Here is a 24,502-nt window from a genome sequence, read left to right as displayed (position 1 = left end):
ATAATGATCAAAAGGAAATGCGCAAATAAGCAAATAGTAATACTCACCCCGCCCATGACCTCACACCCTAACAGCCCAGGCACTTGTAAGCACTTAGAATGCGCACATGAAATGCGCGTGCACCTTAGTACTTATAGTGCTTCTGGGTATGCTGGGGGTGAAGCCTGAGAATGCAGTGCCTATGCGAGAAATAAAAAAGAAAAAACACCTGCGTAAATTGAATGCACAGCCTCCAATGCACATCGCAATCAATTAGGCACAGCCCACACCCACAACCAGTCCAGCCCACATCCAGTCCACAACTCCCTCTACACCATACGGAAACCACGTGATGACAATAAGTCCAAAATAGTATTTACTTTGGTAAAATGAGTCTATCAGTCCAATAAGGGTCCAAGCAGCGTTTTGCCTGAGTGAGTTGCACGGCTGCTTCCTCCTGTCCTTACAACGTCTGTAAGCAGGGTAGATCAGCAAAACGACATCAATCCAGCCCAACAGCTAGACACTTGTAAGCACATCGAAGGCGCATGAAAAATGCGCATGCACCTTAGTACTTATAGTGCTCCTGGGTATGCTGGGGGCGGAGCCTGAGCACGCAGTGCCTTTTGGTAAAATGAGTAGTCAGTCCAATAAGGGTTCAAGCAGCGTTTCGCCTGAGTGAGTTGCACGCTGCTTCCTCTTGTCCTTACAACGTCCGTAAGCAGGGTAGATCAGCAAACCAACATCAAGCCAGCCCAACAGGCCAAGCACTTGTAAGCACTTTGAATGCGCTTTAGACGGACATCCTGGCCAAATCTGTAGTATTTAGTTGAGGCATGGAAACCCCTCTGAGTCTTAGGGACAGTTAGGGCTTTCCCCCTTTATTTTAACCCAAATAAAAGTCTATAACCACAACAATACCACTTGTGTGTCGGCCTCCTCCTTCCACACCCTTACAGCCATGTGACATTCTTAGACAGACATTTTACAATAAGGAAATCAGTAACTGCAGCCTTCGCTGGAAATGTTCCACTGCAGAAACTATGTTAATGTCTGCATGAGGTTCATTCACATTGCAGCACTGCTTAGATTTAGATGCTAGACTGGCGGACCTGGCAGCTTGAAGGCATACATTTACACGTTCCCCCACATATATCCTACCACCATGAGCCAATATGCTTATTTTTATTAATTTGTTTGTTTCTTGTAACACGTCCATTCAACTGAAAGATTACTTCAGAGATCCCTTATCTATTCCGAACATGCAACTTTTAAGAGATGTATGTTAAAAAAGAAAGGATTACTTATCTTTAACCCTGTTTTTACAGATGGATAAATCAATAGATTCATATGTGACCCCCTCACAAAACCAAATGAGGCTTAACAAGTTATGAAGAGTGACTGGCCTACTGCGTTATAGATTCATACATGATCACTTACAGACCCCATTGAGGCTTAAAAAGGCAGGAGCACTCACCTACTGTGTAAAAGTTGAATGTGTGATCCCTTGCGGTCCATTAAGGCTTAAAAAGGCATGAGGGCTACACTAATCTCATACAATGGCTTCATAACCTGAGGATTGGGGCAAATCACAACAGTGTTATGAGTTACATTCAGTGTACAGATTGTCTGATTACAGCCACACCCTTAAGTGGATGCCCACAGGGTGGTTTAACTAGCCACGCAGTTATGTGGTTCAAATACTTGATGTCAGGACAGGATTATGCACAACATGCTATCTATAATGTACATCAGCCTTCAAAATCAGGGTTAGAAGTCAGTAACATTTTCATTACGTAAGTATTCCTATATTTTTGTCACAGTAGGTGTCTGTTTATGTTTACTGCATGTATACCATTAGCCAATAGGGAGCATCCGATAAGTAGTTACAAAAGCTTGACTTACCTTACCACAACGCTTCTTTTCTTCTCAGTGACGTGCAACTATGGGAATGGAGGCTGCCAGCACACCTGTGATGACGCAGATCAGGGGCCCAAGTGCGGGTGCCATGTGAAGTTTGCACTGCATGCTGATGGGAAAACATGCATAGGTAGGTGAGAACCCAGCTCACTTTCTTTTCTGTGAGTGCACTTATCAGGCGTACATGCAAGCCAAAATAAACACCACTACCTGCTTAGAGGCGGCCTGATTAGTAATGATTGTGCTTCACAGCTATGGAGATGTGCATGAACACTTGTTTGAGGCTCATGGCTGCTTCGAGGCATGTATATGGTGGTGGCTGTGTCTGTGGTACACTGTATACTCAAATGCGTATGTGGGGGCATATAACCTTTATGAGGGCTGTATTTGTGGTACACAACTGCTTACAGGTATATGAAGGGTGGACCTAAGAGCAAGTATGAGGGCTCATTCTATGGTACGTGGTCTTAGAAACATGGGTGGTGAACATCAGAAAATGTATGAATGCTCTGTCTGTGGTGTATGGTCTGCCTAAAAGCCGGTCAGACAGCACAGCGAGCAAAGTGCTTGCCCCTGATGAACCTGGCAGCAGGGTCAACTCAGCCTTTCATCCTTCCGAGGTCGATAAAATGAGTACCACTCTGTGGGATAATAATTTCTGCTGTTATTTGAGCGCTCTGAGACCTATGGGTGTTTAGCAGCGCTATAAAAGAAATATATTATTATCATTATGTGTTTGCCATGGACATTAGAGCATGGCACGAGGGCACTGTTTGTGGTACACGTATGACTAGAGCAGGGTTCTGCAAACTTTGGCTCTCCAGATAGTTTTGGAATGTAACTCTCATTAGCCCTAGCCAGTATTGTCAACACAGTGTCTTCAGAAACACATAGCTCCCCCAAAAATGATGACGAAAGGCCCTCCAGAGACCTCCTGTGGTCTTGGCTTTTTGTATGTTTCTGCCAGCATTTGCAGGTTAGTTCTAGAGCAAGCATATCTTGATTGTCAGGGTGTATACAATACAAACATTGTACATCAACAAAGTAAGTGGAATCGAAGTTGTGCCATGTGGGCAGTAGGCACATATTTCACAGGTAGTTTGTTAAACACTCCTGGCTCGAACCTTATTTGGATCCCTGCACTACTGTAGTCAACGGTTGGAATAGATTGTGTTTGAAGCAATGTTTCTTCCTCCTTCTAAGGAGGTATACTCCTTCTTGCGCTCCATGTTTATTGTGACAGGCAATGATGGGGGTATAGCCATTTAGCTGGCAGTTCTATCTTGATTGGGCCATTATGAAGAAGCCTGAGTGAGCTCTGAGTGAGCAATATATCAACTTTTTCTCCTTCCACATATTGATTCATACCATTCTGGCCTGCTATCCCGGCCAGCACATGGAATTAAGAAGAACCCTTCTTCCCAAATTATATGGACATAGGAGAATGCAGTCTCCAAACGGGTGGTGTTCCCAGGGCAATCCATTGGGTTAACTCACAGGGAGGGCCTAGTGAAGCCCTCTGGGGCCACCATCAGGCTGGGAGAGCCTTCCGATTTTCAACTTGAATAGAAGAAACATCAACCCCCTCTGCAAGCACCCAGTAGCCGTATTAATTGCTGGGTTTAGGCCCAAGTAGTCCAATAGGTGTTGGCCATAGAGTCTAGTTTGACCCTAAAATAATTTTATCATTCTACCCAAACAAGGGAGTCACGGAAGGTATCTTAAACGTGTTCATGATGATTGTCTTCTTGTGTCCTTGAAATTATCTCCTGTCGTTTTTCCGTTTGGAATATTGCAATTTTTAAATAAGTACACTTTGGGAAATTCTTCACTAGCTAGCTCTGATCATTTCTTTTTGGTGGGATTAAGATCGAACTTAGAAAAGGAAAGAGCGACCAAGGTAAGGTGTTGCTGGGTGAAGGTGTTCATTGTGGTCGGAGATAAGTGTCAAATGCTTAGGTAGCTTGGTTGAAGATGCCTGCAAGTAGGTTGCATGGTGTTTTTATAAACTGAGGCAGGGAGAACCATAACAGGGTGTACATATAGAGACAGTTTCTACATACATTTTAAGCTGCTTTGCTGAAGACCCTCTGCTTGAGGACATCGTATTTCTTATATCAAGGAAAAAGCAGTGCTCACTGTTGTAACTAGATCCGTCTCTGTGGTGGATGTTACAGTTAATATCTTTATCAAACATTACTGTGTGGACTCGAGGTTTGATGCTCTTTTCACATGAGGAATATGCTTTCATATCTCTGCTGAGTCTTTTTGCATGCTGCTTGATTCAAGAGGTCAATCTTCTACTTTTCTACTCTAAAACATAGAAGATACATTTAGAGCGAGACATTACGGCTCTCAATAGCAACAATGAATTGATGCCACGCTCTGTTAAACACTATATAATATTCATCTTAGCCCCAGAAACAATAATAGCCACTGATTATTTTTGTAAAATAAAGAAAACAATTTAATTTGCATATATTTTTGTGTGTTGAGCAGTGCTGAGTATATGGAGGTATGGCCCATCACTCTGAAAGCCTCAGCTTCCTCCCGTTATCCTTTCTCTGTTTCCCTCTTAGCTTTTTTTTTTACCTATACCACTTTTCCCTCTCCATGGTGATGTCATAGACAAAGGTTGTGAGCCACAATGTCCCTAGCAGTTTGCTAATGGGTCACAGAGGTCTGCGCTGGCGCCTGCAGTGTAGACCCGTTTGGGATTTGTATAATTAATTTAGATCCTGTGCAAGAGTGATAGCCAATATGGGAGCTTGGAACGTGGGCAATATTCACGCGTTCCGAGCTTCCCAAATGCAGTGCCTCCCTCATCCTATGCTTCCCTTACGCCTCCCTCTCCCCCATGTCGTCTTTAGCACCCATGATGGGAAACACGTGTGCTAAAGGCCAATAATAAAAAAAATATCAAAACATTGCTTACGTTCACTTCCGTGATAGCGAGTCTGCTTTCAGTGTTGACTACACCATCATAATCAACACTGAAAATGTACTATCCCTCCCAGACGTGGAGTTGCAGGACCGAAGATAATTCTGTTTTTTTTAGCCTTTAGCATTGGCGTATGCTTTTTTGCCAGTGCTAATTGAGATATATCCCTTGGCGTTGGGCCGAGCATGCTGTCCTGTTATGGGACCCTTGCTTCGCTTAGGCCTTTAACTTGGACGGCAGTCCATTACTGACAGGGTGAGCCAGTCGCCATGGGTTAAATCCCCTCAGTCTATTCAGTTCTAGCTGGTTGGTTACATTTAGTTTGCTATTGCCAAGTAGCCCAACATTATTACCCATTTGAAGAAAGATAAGAAATACATGAATCATCAGTTATATGCAAAGAATATATGTATAAATACACACACACACACACACACACACACACAATACACAGTGTATGAATTACAGTGATGTCCATTATTGTAAATTAAGATATTTTGAATGATTACTAGACAATGAAGTCATTAATAGAAAAGATAAAGATGGTTTAAATTGGATACAGAACACAATCAACTAACCGTTAGAGAGTTGATAGAACAATTAGGCCAGCAATTGTTAGGAACAATTTCTCTTCACAACACCTTACTCTCCATTTGAATGGACACCCAAAGTGTTTGCTTTTTTATTTTTAAATCTGACCTGGACTTTTTACAGTGCAATGAAGCCGTCATCTACACTGGCTTTTGCTCATATGTCATGGGGAAACTGACATGTCCTTCAGGCTGTCAGTACTGGGAAACATTGTTTCCCTTTGTTTTGTTACATTGTTGCACTATCAGTAATGTGAGGAGCCAGGAATGAGACATTGACTTGGAGGACCCATAGTTTTGGCTATAAACTTATTCCAAATCAAAAGGGTTGGCAAAATGCTTTACTAGCCCCATCCTAGGTGGCATTTCCCTACCTCAACCAAAAACAAATGGTTCTATCCATTGTCGAGATGTCCAAAGTAAAAATATGTCCTGTGTCCAAAATACTATTCTGGCTCTCAAACTCTAAATATGTACTCTAAGGTGCTAAGGATATTCTCTCTGGAACTCAAGGTGCACAATGTTCTAGTTGAACGAAAAGATATAACTCCAACCAAAACTTCCAAGTGGACATTGTTCACAGTGCCAGGGAATGGGTCCCTTCCCCAAGTTCCTGTTACCAATATGCAAGTTTCTTGTAGCCCAACAGGATGACTTCTCCTTCTTGGCACACACACAGTTCTCGTGGAAATAGTTCACTTCCCCAGGTTCCTTTTTGCAGGTAAGTTAAAAATAAAGAATCGTGTTTCAGATAGTTCAAGATCCTAGGGCAAATGACTTTCTAAGGATTCTCCTGTAATTTTAACACACACTTGATTTGGCCTGGTGTATTCTTCTGTCAGGACTTCTTTAAGGTCCTTTACTCATTTATCTTCACCTGGTATACTCTCCTGCCAGAACATTCATATCACAATTGTATTACAATTCTCTTCACCTGGTGTACTCTCTTGCCTGGACTTTAATATCACAACTTTACTACAATTCGCATTTACCCATGGAACAATACCAGCATGTATCATTTCTTGAATGGTTCTCTGCTTCATACATAGGGTTTTTACCCCCTATCACGATCATTCACCTTTACTCGGTTTTCTCTTTCCGTCCATTTAGGATGCGGGTTCAACAAACCGTTTGTGGAATAGCTTATGGGTCATTTAGCTTCTTCACATACTTCACTTCGCTCACTCGTGGTACAGCTTGTATATATATTTTTTCTTTATTTAAGCGCTTATAGTTGTAAACAACTTTTTACACTATTTATCTGAAGAATAAAACACTTTTCATTTACAAAACAGTTTACACTGCAAAACAGATTTCACTTCATTCATTTCAATTTGAAAAAAACACCTGTAGGAAAAAAATATTAGTGTCATTTCTCAAGTCAGGTCAGTAAAAAGGTGGTGCATTTAAAAGCTCCTTGAGAAATAAAAGAACTTTCCCCCATTTGTTCCATTAAGAGAACCTCAATACACTGTCTATCGCACAATCATATATCTACATCGTAGATTGCACTAGTTTAGGAACTTTATCAAAGGCCTCCCCACCCCACCCCCCAAGAGCCACCCTTTTGATTCCAGCATAGTTTTTGCCCAGAGCCAAACGTGGTGCGCAGCAGAAACCATCACATATGACTCCGCTGCAAAAAGCATAGTCCAGAATTGATTGCGCTCACGCGATCGGAACTTGTTGCATGACTTGTCATAGCTGGTGCTCAGTTCAGGGCAAGATGTCATGATATGCCTTGCTGTTTCGATCTGGCACCCACAGATCCGCCACAGGCGCTGCTCAAACGGGATGCCCTGCCAGGGTCCCTGGACGCTTAAAACTGGCAAGATATCACAGTGTAGCTGTAAAACGAAATGGATCAAAACAGGGAAACGCGACTTAATTAGATACTGTCTTGGTCCCTGGGCGAAGCCCCCTTGTTGGACGTAATATGCATATGTGTGACTTCCCTCTAGAGACGCAAGAGCCAGGATCCTACCAAAATCCTGCTCACAGCGCCAAGTTTATTCAGAAAGAAAGGGACCTCTTGCTAAGAGCAGCAGGACAGTGATGTCTCAATGCAAACACTGGGTGAGTGTCGTTCTGCATGAGCCACACTAACGTGCAGTAGCGAAGGATGCCCATCTCTGCCGAATCTAAAAGCTGCACCTAATTTGCAAACTCCCACAGTCTCGATTGGGACATGCGACAGACAGCATAGTTTTAGCCTTATCATCTCCACTGGCATGTTGGCAGGCCGGCCCAAAAGGGACCTCAGAATGTTTCCCTCCAGTTTTGGTAACCATGCTATTGCTCTCCTGCGGAAGGTCTCCAGGACATACAAAATCCCTGGCACAATTGCTGTTCTATAAACTATTACTTTTGCCTCCAGTAAGCGCCCTTCCCGCGTATTAATTACCTTCTTGATAGCTAACCACCTAGTCCACTTCCGTTTGATGGTATCATATAGGTATGTATGAGTCAGGGGTGCCTTTACCTGGAGCCCCAAGTACCTATATTTGCCTGGTAATTACAATGTGTTTGGGCACAGATGCCAATTGAACTTCGTTCTCCCTGCAGTTTCCTACCAAATACCATTATCTTTGTTTTTATTAGATTTATCCTAAGGTCATTCTCCTCTGCGTATGTCTGTAGATTGTTCAGGGAGTGTTGTAGGAGTTCTATCAAGAATAACAATGTCATCGGCATATGTGAGGGCATTTGCTGCTTCTTGCCTTTATCGCAGTGGGTGATTGTGAGTTGCCTTCATAGCCTTATCTGACCATGTATAGATTATGTAATAAAAGGGCCAGAACTCAGCCTTCTTTTAGACCCACGTTTGTCCCGACAGACTGAGATAAACTACCGTCCTGTGATAACCGGACCTTCACAGTTGTTTTACAGTGAAGTTGTTTGATGAAATACAGCAGGCAGGGATCAATACCCAGCTTCTCCAGTTTCTCCCACCGTTTGCTGCAATTAACTGTATCAAAAGCTGAGGTGAGGTCAGAAGTCAACAAAGTACACATATAAAGGGGTATCAGGGTACCTGTAGGCATCAGAAATTAAGTTATTAAGGACCCATAAGACGTGCTTAGTGCCACACCCTTTTCGGAAACCGAAATGGTGCTTACTTAGAAGATGATTTTCATCTGACCAGCGAACAAGCATATCAAGTAAAATGCCAGCAAAGATTTTTGAGCTACAGTCTAGCATAAAGAGGAGTCTATAGCAGCTGGGATTGGTGCATGGGCCTCGTTTATACACAGGGACTAAGATTGATTCATGCCAAGAATGCGGGAGAACACCTGTTCTGCAGGTATTCAGAAACAGAGTTTTCAAGCGCTTAGCCCACATAGCGGGATCCTTCTTCATTACAATAGTGGAAAGCCCATTGGGACCCGTAGTCAGAGAAGGCTTCATCTGCTTAATAGTTGCCACCAAGCCTGCAGCCTCTACCTGAGACCGCAAACTTAAGATTTCTTCCAGGGAATCCTTATCACTGGGCATGCAGACTCCTTGAGCCCAAAAGCACTTGTTTATATGAGATACCCGGTCCTCATCAGCAATGGGGCTGACTGCTAAGGCCTGCTGTCCACCTCTGATAGTGCGTATCATGAAGCAGATTTCCTTAGAGTCATGGGTACGTATAATTCTATTTATGTGCTGCCATTTAGCTGTCCTGTCTCCATAGCGATGCCCACTAAGCCACCATTGATATGACCTTCTTAAGGAAGCCATCCTGATCTTAATGTCCTTAATAGACAACAAACAGCTCTTTTTTACTTTACGACACTCAGCCTTCATTTTTGGTACCTAGGGTTTATTTCCCTTTAAATGGACAGTCCATTGCTTCTTGTCTCTGCCTCTATATGTGGTGACCATGGTTTTAAGATTCCAATCATGCTTCTCCAGCAATTCCTCGCCTTAATAGCCATGGAGTTTAATTTCGGTGTTCAAGTCGTTAATATTTCTAGCAGACCAACAGAGTCGGTTTCCCTGCAGGTTTACAGTGGGCTACACTTCAGTTTTTCAATGAGACAGGAATTCGGGATTTTACAAGACATTCTTAAAGTTATATGGTCACTCATAGTCACTGCTTTGCGTTGCAGGGTGGACCCTAGGTCACAAATCACCTGGTTGACAAAAATAAAGTCGATGATAGAGGAGGAAATATCATTTGACCAGGTGTAATTTGGTTTGTGCCCTCATAAGGAGTGGGGCGAGGTCGAACTCTGCCAGGACGGCCCTCCATTTAGGGCCAATCCAACTACCAGGGAATACTCTGCTCCATTTCCACCAAGTGTCATGCCAGATAGGCAATTCACATTAAAATCTCCAGCCAACAGAATACCTGCCCTCTTTTTGTGGGGGACCCATGAGCACAAAGTATTGCGAACTGCATTCATCAGTTCACTTGTATGTTTGTGGTCCGGAGGATCAAAGATGCCCAAGACCAGGGTATCACCAGGGACATGGGCAAATCCCCTCAGTCCACTACCAATAGATTAGGATCATCTCTAGTACACTTTAAATGTCTGGGCATGTATTCAGTTTTTGCCCAGATACATAGGCCACCCCTCGGGTGGCCCGTTAGCACGGGAGTGCGGGGGGCAAGCCGGAAGATTGCAATGTAGCCATTCATGTGGAAAAAGGCTGCTAACCATGTTTCCTGCAAAACAAAAAGGTTAGACATCCGGAGTTCCTTCGGCTTTACCAAAAAGGAGTGATGGCCATGCGTGTTCCAATAATAATACAGATCAGGACATTTCCTTGCCAGCTGGTGGTCATTTCCCCACATCATAGGCTTTCAACCAACTTCCCTGCATTCTAGGGAGATTGTCATATTCTTCGTTAGCTTGCCGGACCCCCGCTCTCTCCGCCCAATTTTTTTACCTGAAAGAGGTCCCCATGCTATAGTATTTGAGTGCTGTGTATCATTCTTTCTTCGCTCAGAACTTTATTTGGTGAGAACAGAAAAACTTCTAGACCAAGTTCGTGAAAAGTCCCGGCATGCATACATACTCGTTCTGTTATCATGGGTGAAATAAAGGTGATCAGTCCCCAATTAGTCTGGCTAAGAAATTTTGCTAGCTCTATTCTCTCAATATCCCTAGAGGAGATTGCGTCTAGGTCTGGGATTAAGTGGAATAGGTCCAATAGCTGTGACCTGTTAACGAACTGACTAAGATCAGTTGGCACCGTTTCCACAATTTTTAAATATTAAAGGGTGGGGGGGGGGCAGAGTCGCACCTAAGCGATGGACCAAATAGCCTCTGATTTGCCAGTAAGTGCCATGTGGTGTCATCAGCAACTGCCGACCGAGGCTCCCTAGTTTCAGCGTCTTCATTTTTTTGCTTGTGCTGGGTAGACATATTTGAGTTGGCCTGGTGCTGGACGCTAGTTCTTATAGCAGAAGGTAATTGAGACCCAGGGCTGGGAATTTCCTTTTGTTGCCCCTGTGTGGGCTTTTTGTTTTGCCTCAGGGTATTGGTTTAAAGTTTTCCAACCATTTCGGTGGAGCCAGATTAGAAAACGATTAGAAGACGGGGGTCGGTCCCCACCACCGGGCCTTGATTGAGGAGCATTAAGCGAAAGGTTGTGGGGCACCGCAGTGTGACCTTCCTTAGAGTGCCATCTGACAAGGTATTACTAATTTGGTGTCCATCTCTTCCCACAGCTATGCATCCAGTGGAACTTACTGGCCGTTTAGCGCCATTGTTGTTCCAGTGTTTCAGCTTTGAAGGGCCTCCTCCTCAGTGTAGGGGCTGTGTTTGCAAGGTATCTTCCTTTGAATGGAGTCTGCAAGTTTCATTTGGGGAATTGTACATGGCCTGCTCTATGGCAATAATTTCCAGGGCTTGTTCCCGGGTGCTAGCCGTAACTCTAACAGTTTCTGCCACAATTTCTTGGGTGTGCAAGTCAACCACCTCACTGATTTGCGGTAGCACAGTGGAAAGTTTTGCCTTTGTGATAACGTTGGGAACATGCTGCCCTTTTAGGGCAGCACCGCTGACAGTTCTTGAGATTAGTGCACTCTAGTTGTGTGTTATCATTCAGGCAATTCCTGCTAGATGCCATGGCAATGTCATCGACAAGAGAGAGCACACGATTAGTTTTGCGCTGACCGTCTACCATTTTAGTGCATGATAGAAAGAGGGAGTCAAATTTGCTTATAAGGGAGTTCCAGGCCTGGACCCCTAGAGCGCTTGGTTGATTTGCTCAGGATCATCATCTTGTACGGAGAGATTCAAATCATTATTTTCCTCGCCTGGGGAGCTTTCCAGCAATGTGACCATCTTTTCCGGGTCCAGGCTGGTGGACAAGTGCGCATCTGAAGCTGAAGTCTGGTCATCACTCCCTGCTGAGGGAATGTATGGTTTGAGGCCCTTGCATAGATTCAGATTAGAGCCATTGCTGTCGATGGAGTAGGAGCTGTCAGAGTCATCTGCCATAGCAGCAGAGTTTGATGTAGTTTTTGGGTTTGGGGTGGACAGAAAGGGCAGAGCCCCGGTAACTGTGCATTCAGAGGCTGTATTAATGGGAGCCTCGATTGGGACTACAGGCTCCATTACAGCCTCCCCCGGGGGGAGGGGTGGGGCAATCTTCCTGCTGAAAATGCATAGATGTTGCGTTGGGTCGCAATCTAGATCGGTTTAAAGTATTTTTTCCCCTTCTTTCTGCGCAGGGCAGAGAGGTGCCAGTTTGTTCAATGGTAGGGCTGCATGCCCTTTTTCCCCGCACACATCCCGGCACTGCGTAGGCTTGCCTGGCAGGGTTTGTTTCCCTTTTTTATTGCCGGCATGATAGATGTATTATTCCTAGCAGAAGTGAAAATGACAAGCAAAAAACGGTCGTCCCAGGGAGAAAGAAAACCACCACTCAGTCCAAGGAAATGAGAGTGGGTACCACGGATCCTCAAACTACTCAAATCCGATTTGTTTGAAAAGTTTGTATAAGGGGGAAATCAGGCAGGAAGGCGGGTTATGCAAAGTAGACTGCGTTACATAGTGCAAAGTCAGATAAAAAACATTTGACCGCCTAACCGATCCAGAGAATAGTTGTATTACATCCACCACAGGAGGAGCCTCGCGGAGTCAACATATCAATTTTTCAGTCTTACTGAATTCATTGGCTCTCCAGGGGGCTTACCATCATTGACCCAGCCAGCCCACCGTGGACCACGGCAGACCACTTCCACACCACTTCCAGCTCTGCGTTCCGCAGTACTTGGGGATTTTAGGTACTGCAAGACCACACAGTTAAAAGCCACACCTCCAGGGAGATACAGCAAAAAAGACTCCGGCAGCAACAGCAGACCACTTCCACGCCACTTCCCGCTCCACGTGCCTCGGGACTGGGGTTATTAGGTACTGCAAGCCCACACAGTTAGAAGCCACGCCTCCAGGGATAGATACAGCAGAAAGACTCTGGCTGCAACGGCAGACCACTTCCTGCTATATTTATTAGCTTCTTCACATATTCTTCACATATTTCACTTTATTTACTACTTTGAAGCAGCACACACTTTCAGGCAAACCTGTAACCCTCCCTGCTTCCCTGGGTTTACTGGGTGCTCCAAGTGTCTCTCGCGCCTCTCTACTTCTGTTCGCGTCAGATTGTGGGCTTGGCACGTGACCTGTCATTCGCTGCACCGCTGCTGTGCCGGTCTTCATTGTTTGTTGCCTTTCTCTTGCGGACAGCGTGTTCTCTGCACACCAGTTCCTTCTCCTTCTGGGCGGATTAGCTTTGGCAGCATTTCCCGTGGAGTCCTCTCCCCCAATGTTCCAGCCGGTGCTCAAGCAGGTAACCATGCAGCTCAGCGTCTGCATCTCTCTCTCATTGCTGTCGGCTGTTATGTTAATGGAATCTCTTAAGCGCAAACGGTCGCCTGGGGGCATGCTGGTGCTGGAAAGAGAGGCAAACTGTCAGAATCCAGGAGGATAAAACCAGCAGGAACGTAATTAGAAAAGAAGAGTCTTTATCGCTTTCCTAAAAGCTAGATGGCCAGATAGTTTCTTTATAGGAGGTGGCAGCTTGTTCCATGCAATGGCAGCAGCCACAGAAAAAGAGCGGCTGTGTGGGTTTTAAATCTCCTGGTCTAATTAAAATGTTTCCAAAGACTGGACCACAGCATAGGCTTCACAATCTTAGTGATCTTTACTGATCTTCGTGTCTTCCTCGTCTCAGTAGTTGATGGATGATTCTTTGTGTTGTTGAGGAAATTGGTATGGTATTCTTTCAAGAGTAATCATTATTGCTCGCTGCCTCTTCCTTGTCTCTGTGATTAATGTATTACTCTGGTTATCATGTCCAGGAATATTAATACTGTGTTCAGTACATGGGTGAGGATGAGTGCTGCAATAAGCCGTTATTGCCTAAGGAATTGAGCAAATATCCCTATAGGGAAATGGATGGGGTCTATTTGTCTTTCCCCGAAGATATCCCATCCTTCCCCCGAGGGTCGCCTTTGCCCAGCTGGTCCTCCCTCATATAGCTGCTCCCCCATGGTTAGTATAAGGTAGCGGCTGCCATCCCCTGGCCACATACGGACAGGCTTCCTCAGGAGAAGAAGTGATGATATCATCAGATTCATCACAGTATCATTTATCATCTTACCATGCAGCACAATGGGGTACACTTTTTGATTTGCCCTAAACTTACACTCAGAGGATGTTTGGTTACTTTAGATATGTCTAAGGTACAAGCTGATGGCAGCAGTTACGTTTTGCTATTTCTTAGTGTCATTATTTTTAGCGTTACCGCGGTTACTGCATTTGGCTACCTACTGTGGCTAGTGTCCAAACATGGATTTGCTACAAGGTTTTTAGTTTGACCCTTGGCCATCCTTGGCCATCTTGTCACTAACCTTTCTTCCTGATCTGTGAGGACAGGTAAATTCCTTTATGGACTTCCATTGCCTGGGAAAGTTGAGGCTTTTTGCGGGCTACTGCAGGGCCATGTATGTTTGCTGTCCTTAAGTGTGTTGGGACACTCTGGACCCAATCCACAAACTGGTTTCAGTGTGTCTGAATGGTATGCATAGCTGTGCCACCAGTGATCCTGATTGGACCACTGCTGGGGTGTGTGTGTGGGGGCCAGATCCTGGATTGGCTAGTGTGTGTTTCAGCCCTTACCTACCTTTTGGATAAGAAGAGGATCCCTGCATCTGTTCCAGAGATCCTGGAAGAAACCTGAAAAATCCAAGTACCCTAGCAGCTGCAAGATGGGTAAGGAGACCGTGGACCCATTGGACAAAGGCCTAGCGATCAATTTCCCGAAGGAGGACCCTGCCTTGTAGGTGATCTCCAGAAGTCCTGAGAGGGATCATTGACCCTTGGAGTGGAGGGACCATCCATTCCAGACGTCTGCCCGTTGTCCTGCGAAGAAGAGCCTTCGGAAGGATCCCTGAGCCAATCTGAGACTGACCAGCTCAGAGTTTGAGCTACAGTGCTGCAGCCATCATCATTTTGCTTTTGAGGCCCGGAAATTTGGGGATCCACAGCTTATGCTACAAGAGTCATCTCTGCCACATTTCGTAGTTCCAGCATTAAGGGAACCCGAGGTAGGAGGCGAAGTCTGACTGTGACAGTTGTGTCCACCTGCATCACTGTGCACATGTGGCTGTCGTCCAAAACAGCTTTCCTGTGCTCAGAGGGGTCCTACATTGAGTTCTTCTGTAGTCTCCATCCTGAAGACCTTGTACCAGCATTTGTCGCCGACCGGAGAACTGTTCGAACCTGCAACCCATGGGCATCGAGGACCGTATCTGAAGGCGGAAAAGCGACCTTGGACCCTCTTCTGAAGACCTGCCAAGTCCTAAGAAGAATCGGATTAGGGGGTTTAGTTGTAACAATACTTACCTGAGCCCCATATCTCCCATTTAAAAGTTTGGTAACTTATAGAAACTTTTAGAACAGTTAGACTTTGCCATTACTTGCTTGTGCAAGCCTTCCAAAAAGGGGGACACTTTTATTCACTAGAACAACTTGTTCTCTAACTCTTGGAACTCTTCATTAGACCCAAGAAGCCCTCCACCAACGTGTTCCTGTTCCTGTCTCATAAAACTGTGTGGAACTTTGGTGAACTTTTGGGCACACAGCCCCATACATCTTAGGGATAGACTTCGTGTTGTATCTCTGTGGACCTTTAGTGCTGCATTCTAATATGACCTTCCTTTGCAGGGGTTTGTTATGTATTTTGCCATACTCCAGTGATTGTTTATATGGATCATTTATTTATTTTGTGTGATAACCTTACATGCTACTAGTCATTTTTCATAGTGTTATATGGCCATAAACAAATAAGTACTTATATAACTGTTTGTCTAAGTATGTTCCTTCGCTTATCACTGTGTGTACTCATTGAGGACCCCTCACCAGGCTCACCCTGCCTGCCTGTCTCTTAGCCTTGAACACTCGCCTTGCTACGTTGAACTGGTTTGGCTACAACTCCCAGAGTTGATCCTGTCCCTGAACTAGGCTGGCCTCCTATACATCTGTTCACCAGGCCAGAGTACAGAAATCCATCTCTAACAGCAATAATTGGCAAAACAATAAAGCCTTCCACTTCATTTTAATGTGCTTGTTTTTTTACTAAAAACGGTGTACCAGGAACGTGGGCTGTTTACGACAAGCAATTGCGAACTGTAACTCAATTGATTTATGGATCCCCTAATGCATGACACTGGTGCGCAGCTGAATCTCTCAGTGAAATCTTCAACCAAGAGCTAGAAAGCAACAACAACTTAGACCCACCCCTCTCATCCCTCAACTAACTCCTCACTACTAAAAACGTTACTCTCCTCCTATTCAGATGACTAACCAGGTCTACTGTACTTAACAGACTACCCATCGTCGATCAACAACCATTTCTCAATTCTACGCATCACCACCCATTGGGCTGCTCATGCGGCTAACCTGTCCAGTCATACCAACCGTAAAGAGTACAGAGATTTTCTTATCAGCTCACAGGTAATGGCAGTGTACCTTTAAATCATATCTTAACTGCAGGATACCAGCATCCCTCCTCCCTCTGCTTCTTTCCATGCAAGTCAAATTGCAGGTGGTGTATCTGTGCAGAAGAGCAAACTTCACACCACATTCCACCATGGGAGATTCCAGGAAACGGTTCCATGGTGTCTAAAGTCTCTAAAGTGTTGGCAAAGCCTGCACCTAATTAAGTTATTAGTCTGTGTAGCGACTACTGTCCTTCTAGTCCACAGTCTCTTTTCATCCATATGTATGGTATGTTTCCTGTTTAGGCGAAGGGACCTAAGCATGTTTTGGAACCACCCCTACCCCCTCAGCACACACTGCATGTAGTTTCCCTCATGAGTGCTCCCCGCCCCAAAAGCATGTCCTTTTTGTAGCAACTAGATGACTCCTAAGCGAGGATGGTGGGTGGGCCACAGAAGAATGGGGACAATGGGGCAGCAGTTCGGTAGACACTATGGTGAGGACATTTGACTTCCACATCCTACCTCTTTCTTCATTCTTATTGGAAATTCCAAATTGCTCTACAGATTGGGAGGAAGGTTAATAAGTGTGCAGAGGTAACCAAAGATTTTCTTGGTGACTGCCTGTCCAAACTGGTCATCTGCTCTGGAGCTCATGCCTAATGAGAAAATGCCTACAGAAAGTGTGAGGAGACATGGGGGTCATTACAAGTCAGGCGGTAATCTGTCAGTGCTACCGGCGTGTATCCGCCGGACTGTGACACTGTTTCCACTGCCTGAGCTCCCGGTTCCATCGGGACATTATAAGTCCCGTCATCCCAGGATATCAGGCGGCGGAAAGTATTAGGCCACATTTGCGGGAATGGAAACTTGGAAACACTGGCACTGTTAGTTACGGTGCCAGTGCCTCTGTGACAACTGTGCCTACCGTGGCCGTTGCGCCCGGCAGGTCAGGCCTGCCACGCGCAACAGCACTGGCAGGCACAGTTGTAGTCTGCGGTCCGTAAAAGGTGCTGGTACGCTGATATTTTTTCGTTCCCTTGATCCCGTAAATGAAAAAGTATTGTGGGTGTAGGTGCTTGTAAGCGCCACATTCAGAAGAATTAACAATAATAGTCGTGGTAATCAGAATTTTTTAATATTGAACTTGGGTACTAACAACATGTACCACAAAGGGCCATACCATTAGAAGTAAGGACTTAGCATACTCCCCTTAAACGCAGCAAAATCGATGGACACAGACCAACTTCATTAATAGAAGTTGGATGATTATAGCAGCATACACGATGGTATAGAAATTAAAGAAAGAATAAGAGAACCAATTACAATTTTGAGACTTTCAAATAGAAAGCCTAGGAAGGCAGACATCCACAACCAAGAGAGTTCTTACTGTCAAATTAGTGATCACTGATGTTAAAAGCCAATGCACTACACACACGCATACTCTGAAGATGTGTTGGCTTTTCCAGTGTTTGTTTCTATGGCAACTGAGTTGCATTCTTGGGAACATGATCTGGGTTAATTAAAATGTGTATTAGATTACAGTTTCTGAGCTGAATATGTTTTCATGAAATGGTTTTAAACTGTTCATGTAACACAAATAAACAAAATAAAACAAATAACAGGCGGGTCAAGACCCAGCTGAGGAAAATGTTTATACAACACATGCTCATGTACGCTATTCCATTCCACAATAGAAGATTTGTATAATTGGCAGCACCTGCTCACAGAGACTGGTGGAGATTTCACTTTGACTTTTCAATGACCACGCTGCATTCACAATTGAGGAGCAGCTCACCCTAGACGTGATACTTGCACTATTTAAATGCTCTCGCCATTGTTCGTATCTTCCAGGATCCCCGGAGTCACCTACTCCTTTCCAGACTTGCTGCACACATATTTTAACACTCGAGTTTGTTGTCTTTCTTTGGGGTCTGCGTTCGGACAAATTGTTCTTTCCTGAAGTTCCACCAGTAATAATTATGTTCCTCACCTCACCTAGGGATAACTCACATCATGGATGTTGATATCGATCTTTGGACATTTGATTGCCGAAAAGAATGCTGCACTTTTGTTTTTCATGTTTTAGTAGTATTACGTCATACTAATGTTTCTGTATAAATGTTTAAAAGAATGTATATCTGGGCATTATATCCATCACACTGGTAACTAGCACCCTTCCCAAACATCTGTACATCCCTTCTATCAAAGTCAACATATGAGATCCAAGTACACCTAGATCCCTGCCCAGCCTTGTGGCCAGGCTGTCATTACCATACATCTTTTTTTTCATGCCTAAATGGATGGAGATATGTTGCATGCTCTCTATTGAGAGCACTCCAGAGCACATGCACTTTTTTTGCCTTTGTTTTCTATTCAAGTCTCTCTTCTGTCATTGATTTGACTCTAGTATTTTTCAGAATTTCTTGGGCAACTGTATTGATGTCACAAACGAGAAGGTTTAAGGACTAAGAGATATGAGGGCTGCCAATATGTATTGCCACTGCTATGTGTGACTGAGTCTGCGCAACCCACACCAAACGCATAACTTCGTTTTAAACCTCTCTGAAAGGTACTTATCCAGAGTTTGCTTAAGAAAGTTTCTGCCTACAGTGACTCCTCCTTTACAACCATACAGACACACATAAGCACACACTGCTAGGAAAGCTTTGGACACCAGAGATGAAGATGCTCCCAGCTGCAACAGTACTGGAGTTCCATAGGAACCTGCCACTGAAGGAACCCCAAAGGGATTTACAACCTATAGATTTATAAAAGAAAGATGAGGCTTATAGATGTTACTTTTGAGACAGACACAACCCCGACTCCATCTCATGGCCTGACAGAGCAAGACATTTTAGGGTCCAGAATGTGTTACAAACCAATTAAAGACTAGTGTTGATTCTAGAATTGATCATGTATATTCGTAGTTAAGTCTAGAATCAGCGTCGGAATTGGACATATAATCCACCCAGGCTGCAAAGAAAAAGTGACCCACCATCCCAGATTACAATTCGTTACTTTTCAGAACAGACTTATGTGTCGAATTGCAGGATTCAGTAATTTCTCCCAAGGGGGGAGCCTTTCCCTTTGAGTCTAGGGTGGTGAGGCTGCTACGCAATACCCTCCCTATGAGTATAGGCAAGCGGTATCTCGCCAGGAGAGACTCCCCTTGAGGACAAGGACTCCTGTTCCGATGAGGAACTGCCTCCCCCAGCCACATATAACCCATTACTAATCAAACCTACTGGAAGAAAACATGAAGTTCAAGTTGAGATCTGTTATGGTCATGTAGAAACCTTAAGAAAACCTGGAAAGAAACATTTGTGCAACACCGAGATGATGAAACTAACTTGAGTAATACATAGCACAAACAGAACTGAGAGAAATGACTTGAATCACTATCTCTGGGAAGTTCATAGCATCATAAATATGGGAGGAGAAAACATGAAAGAGAGAAGCCCGGGAGTTCTGAATCAGCTGTTGGCATGTAGCTGAAGGAAACCGCAAAGCACAGCTTCTGAAGCTGGAGAGAAGCTGGTGTGCTAAATTGAGTGGGTTAACCTCCAGGAGACCCGAACTAAGATGCGCTTAAGAACTGAAGCACTGTCCCAGGAGGGACCAAGCAAGAACTGGCGATGTGACCGATAATGTGAGGGAGTGCATCAAGGACACCGAGACTAGTTACCAGCGTTCCGAGAGAAGAGAGAACGCTGAACTGAGAAAGCATCCTGACAAGAGAATAAGAGAGCCCTGTCACTTCTACAGGCCCAGTGACGCGATCCCTGAATCAAAAAGGTAACGGGAGGGCAACGAAAATAATGAGTGGGACAGTACAAAACCAGTGCTGAATAAGTGAGAATCATTACTGGGGTACTTACAATCATCCCAATACAAAACCAGTGTTGAAGAATAGTGGGAATCCTTACTGGAATACTCATATTCATCACAGTACAAAACAAGCGTTGACAAGTGACAATCATTACTGGGGCCCTCATTCTCCTCCCAGTTCAGAGCAAGTGTTGGAGGAGAGTGAGAATCATTACTGAGGTCCTCATACAAGTGTTGAAGAGAGTGAAAATCATTACTGGGGTCCTCCTATTCGTCCCATTACAGAACAAGTGTTGGAGAAGGGGGGGGAATTATTAGTGAGATAACCATACCCGCCCCAGTACCAACCAAGTGTTGGAGAAGAGTGAGAATCTTTACTGGGGTATTTGTACTCATCCCAGTAAAAAGCAAATATTGGCAAAGAGTGAGAAATATACTTGGAACAATGTTGTTTGTTATAACCAAGAAAATGATTAGACATTAAATAAAGAGAGGATCTCAAGTTTGTCTAATCAGAGTGGAGCAAAAGAGCCAAGAGAAGAGAAAACAAAATAAACAAGAATCAGCTAAAACCAAACAAGAGAATGACAAGTGGAAAGCCCAATAGCTGAACATTATTACTTGATAAAAGTGATAACATAACTATTTACGGATACTCTGTTAATTGAACTTGCTGAGAAACCAGCTCACATGAGAAGAGACTCATTATCATGTGCCTTAGTAGTTCTGATAGTGTAAGGGTCAGGATAGATCAGTTTCTGGACAGTAGAAAGACTTTGTTTTGGATTTACTGACGACTGGCAAGCACCCTATTTAGTTTGGTTAGGTAGGGAAACCCAAAAGCTTCAGGGAAGTCATTTTTCATTTTCTTTAAATAAAGAATTTGTTCAATATGGACATACTGAGCTGGTCTCCTTCTTCTCACCTGCCACACTTAGTACTACCGAATGGGATGATTTCAGTAAAATATTCTGTATTTAAGGCATTTCAAAGCATGATTGCTTAGTAACATTGGTTAAAACGAGTGTAGTAACGTATGAAACTTGCCTACTATGGCCAGATAAGTGACCCATTCTGGCCAAAAAAAGTGTACTATACTAGATTCTTGGGCTGTCATTTCAGGCATTGCCCAATAGGATAGTCAGAGACTGTCTAGCATCTCCAGAGTTCAGTAGCATACAACACTTTAGACAGGATCACTTAGAGGTCTTAATTGCACTGCTTAGTAATGAAATGTTAGGGTCCTCATAATCCCATCTGCAGTAACTTTCTTTTTGACTGCTACAGTTTGGTAAGTGCAGAAGGAGGAGTGACCACTTGAACAAGGCACTCCTCGATGGCAAGTAGGGTGAGAAACCAGAAGGTGTCTCACCCGCTAGTCTCCGCGGATCTCTTTCTCGGGTGGCCAGGGCACTGCCATGACCTTTGGATCCAGACCCTGGGGGTGGACCAGCGTGGGACGGGTCTTCGGGGAGTGGGACACCGGATGGCGGGACACAGTATCCCTCCCCTGCAACACCTTTACCCCAGCCTACCAGGTGGGATACGTGGGAACTTTACCCCCCTTTCCCATGGACAGCCCACTCTGGGAGAAAACAGACTCTGAGCAGTGCATCTGACATGTCCCGCTACTGTGGTCAGGCGAGGTCAGGCAATTACTGACAATCACTCATACCTGACTTCCATTAGACTTCCCCACATGGATAAAAGTCGGAGCACGAGAGCACACTCTCAGCGAGGAAAAGCATGCTAAGGTACAGCAGTTTCAAGTCGGCAGCTGAACGAAGGGAGAAAGACAGCAAACCAACAAGGGTTCGTAAGAAGGGAATTACCCCTGATCTTTTCGGCCAGACGCCGTTACTTTCAAGAAACCTCTGAGGCAGAAAGCGTAAGGCCAGGAAACCAGACTAAAGAATCCTGCATTGTGTGTCAGAGATACCAAAGGCCCTCCCACGTAAAGGACCAAGGCGGGGAGGAGCAGCAGTAGCCACCGTGGTATCGTTCTTGGCTCCAAGAACAAAGAAGTACCAGAAAGAGCAAAACAGCCAGTGAGTTGGGGAGACCGATACAAGACCGGTCTGTATTGAAGTCAAGGTTGCAAGCGGCAACATTGTATAATGAGCGCTGGAACGAACATTGTTAAACGCGTGTGATGAAGACGCAAGTAATGCTAAACTGCTGATAAATGTTTGAACTTAAGAAGGAAAGATACAATACTATTGACAGAGTGGTCCGGCAACGTGGATGTGCTCAAACGAAAGTCTCTGTATGGTATCCTGCCAAGAGAAACAAAAGTAGAAGTTTGATGAGAATAATTGTGCTAGTCTAATCGAAGTGGTCCTTCAACGGTTTAAGCAAACCCCCATCACTCATTCGAAAGCCTTCGATTTTATTAAAAAGAGGATCTGAGCCCGAACAAGTGAGGTCCATGTTGCAAGCCCAAACGAGGGAGACCAAATGTAAACATTGAGATATTTAGAGGATCCAAGCCCAAACGAGGGAAGTCTGTGGTCCGAGCCCAAATGAGGGAAACCAAGCGTGAACATTATGATAAAAGGAGGTCTAGCCTGAAGAGGGAGACCCACAATGAACATTGAAAGCGAGAACTTGTGCATGTGAACATCCTGATAGGAATGGAACTTGGAGAGTATGTTTGTTATGACAGAACCTCTGCAGTAAGAGACTGTTTTTGAAGAGGCTTTGGCAGATGGCCCTGATGTCTGTGCTTTGAACTGTATGCGCGTGGCCGAGAAGCTAGAGTGTGTGCGAAGCTCGAACATGCCACCTTACCCCGTGCTGAAAACGTTGAGAAGGGAAGCCAACTGCTCAACCGTCCTGACATTATTTCTTGAACACTCTTGGCAATAGGTTTATTAGTATTCGTCCTTTTATTTCACAGAGACTTGACTAGGACTGTGTTAAGTTTTGATGGTCGTAGCTTGTGCCCCTCCTTAGCTTTAGGTTTAGATAGGCATTAAACCAACCCATTTGAAGTCCAATAAACACCCTTGAACTGTGATCACTTTTGTCTGTCTTCACTGTTTAATACAATGCCTTCCTTACAGTAGTCCCTGAGGGATTGGACGTTCCATTTACCCCAGGCTCTCAACTGGTAGATGTTCCCTACAAGATCCTGTTGGCGTGCAGAGACTCTGATGACTTGAACCACAGAAATCAAGCCACGCGGCAGTCAGAGTGCAGGGTCTGCTTCAGTTTTTCAGGACAGTGTTCTGAGATATTGGGTATTGTGCTGCTGACTTTGCAAAAGTCAAGGGGGTGCCAAAGGGGTCACATAAAACGTTCATATAGAGCAAACAGATGTCGATTCAATAGATTTAAAAGTATTTTCTGTGGCTATCCTGAAAGTATTGATAGCATGTTGCAAAGCAGCATTTAGATTTTTTTAAAACAGTGGGGTGCATGTGCATTATGTGGGGACACCCATTGCCCAGAGCCACCTACGTCCATATTCCCCATTAACCCCTCCAGCCATCATCGCTGAGCAGTAAAGGACACTAACTCTGCATGGTAGTTACACTTAACAGCACTCAAATTCTCAATATCCTTCACTTTCTTAATGAGCTTATTCCATTTATTCTCAATGATGCTTTGTCTAAACGTTGGGTGTACTAGGGCTGCTATATTTCTGTGGCAGATGCACATAATCTATGTGGCACGGGTTGGCCAATGATTGGGACCTATGAGTTTTGCTTTTTCTTTGTTCACATGCCCACGCTTCAAGAGTGTTGTGAGCTTGTTTTACAATGCTCAAGGACTAAATGAAAATTCAAGATAATCCCTTTGTTCTCTAGTGCTCAATGGCCATGTGACACGTGCCCCACAATTTCCCAGGTCGGGGGAGGTTCTCTGAAAAGCCTCACTGACTGGATGCCACTCTGTTAGGAACGATTTCTCTTTTATCAACTTTCCCTCCATATTCTATGGACCCCCAAGTATTTCCTTTTGTTTTTTATCCTGAACTTACATTTTACAGTGAAGTGAAGCCTTCAGCTTCATTCCACTGAGCTCTTTGCTGGCATGTTATGGGGAAACTGACTAGTCCTTCAGGCTGTCAGTACTGAGAAACTATGTTTCCCTTAGTCTTTTGACTTGGTCAATTTCTGGTAACTTTTTATCATTACACAATGCATCTTACAATGCAGTGCAATCGTTTTTTCTTTTATATGACCCTAGACTAAACTCAAAGGGATTTTCTACTTGCTTAAAATGTGCTATAGGACAAACTTGTGGCAGCAATTACTTTTTCTTACTTAGTACTGTAGTACTGTACTCTTTATT

The 24,502-nt window shown here is 44.4% G+C and overlaps 1 protein-coding gene and 1 long non-coding RNA gene across 8 annotated transcripts in view; one reads left to right on the top strand and one right to left on the bottom strand.

Moving 5' to 3' along the window:
* The window catches only part of SCUBE3 (signal peptide, CUB domain and EGF like domain containing 3), a 785,923-nt gene that overhangs the window by 420,152 nt on the left and 341,269 nt on the right, over window positions 1-24,502 (top strand). For all 7 annotated transcript variants that reach the window (XM_069633481.1, XM_069633476.1, XM_069633480.1 and 4 more), the window contains exon 6: window positions 1,913-2,029. In XM_069633481.1, coding sequence (XP_069489582.1) covers window positions 1,913-2,029 — 117 coding nt within the window. The remainder of the gene's footprint in view (window positions 1-1,912; window positions 2,030-24,502) is intronic.
* The window catches only part of LOC138520989 (uncharacterized), a 162,600-nt gene that overhangs the window by 126,782 nt on the left and 11,316 nt on the right, over window positions 1-24,502 (bottom strand). The window contains exon 2 of the long non-coding RNA XR_011282902.1: window positions 1,885-2,008. This is a non-coding gene — a long non-coding RNA (uncharacterized lncRNA). The remainder of the gene's footprint in view (window positions 1-1,884; window positions 2,009-24,502) is intronic.

Source organism: Ambystoma mexicanum, chromosome 13, assembly GCF_040938575.1.
Source record: "Ambystoma mexicanum isolate Mex_15411 chromosome 13, UKY_AmexF1_1, whole genome shotgun sequence".
NCBI classification, from domain to species: Eukaryota; Metazoa; Chordata; class Amphibia; order Caudata; family Ambystomatidae; genus Ambystoma; species Ambystoma mexicanum.
Note: the sequence above shows the minus strand (reverse complement) of the source record. Positions and strands in the feature narration are given on the sequence as shown.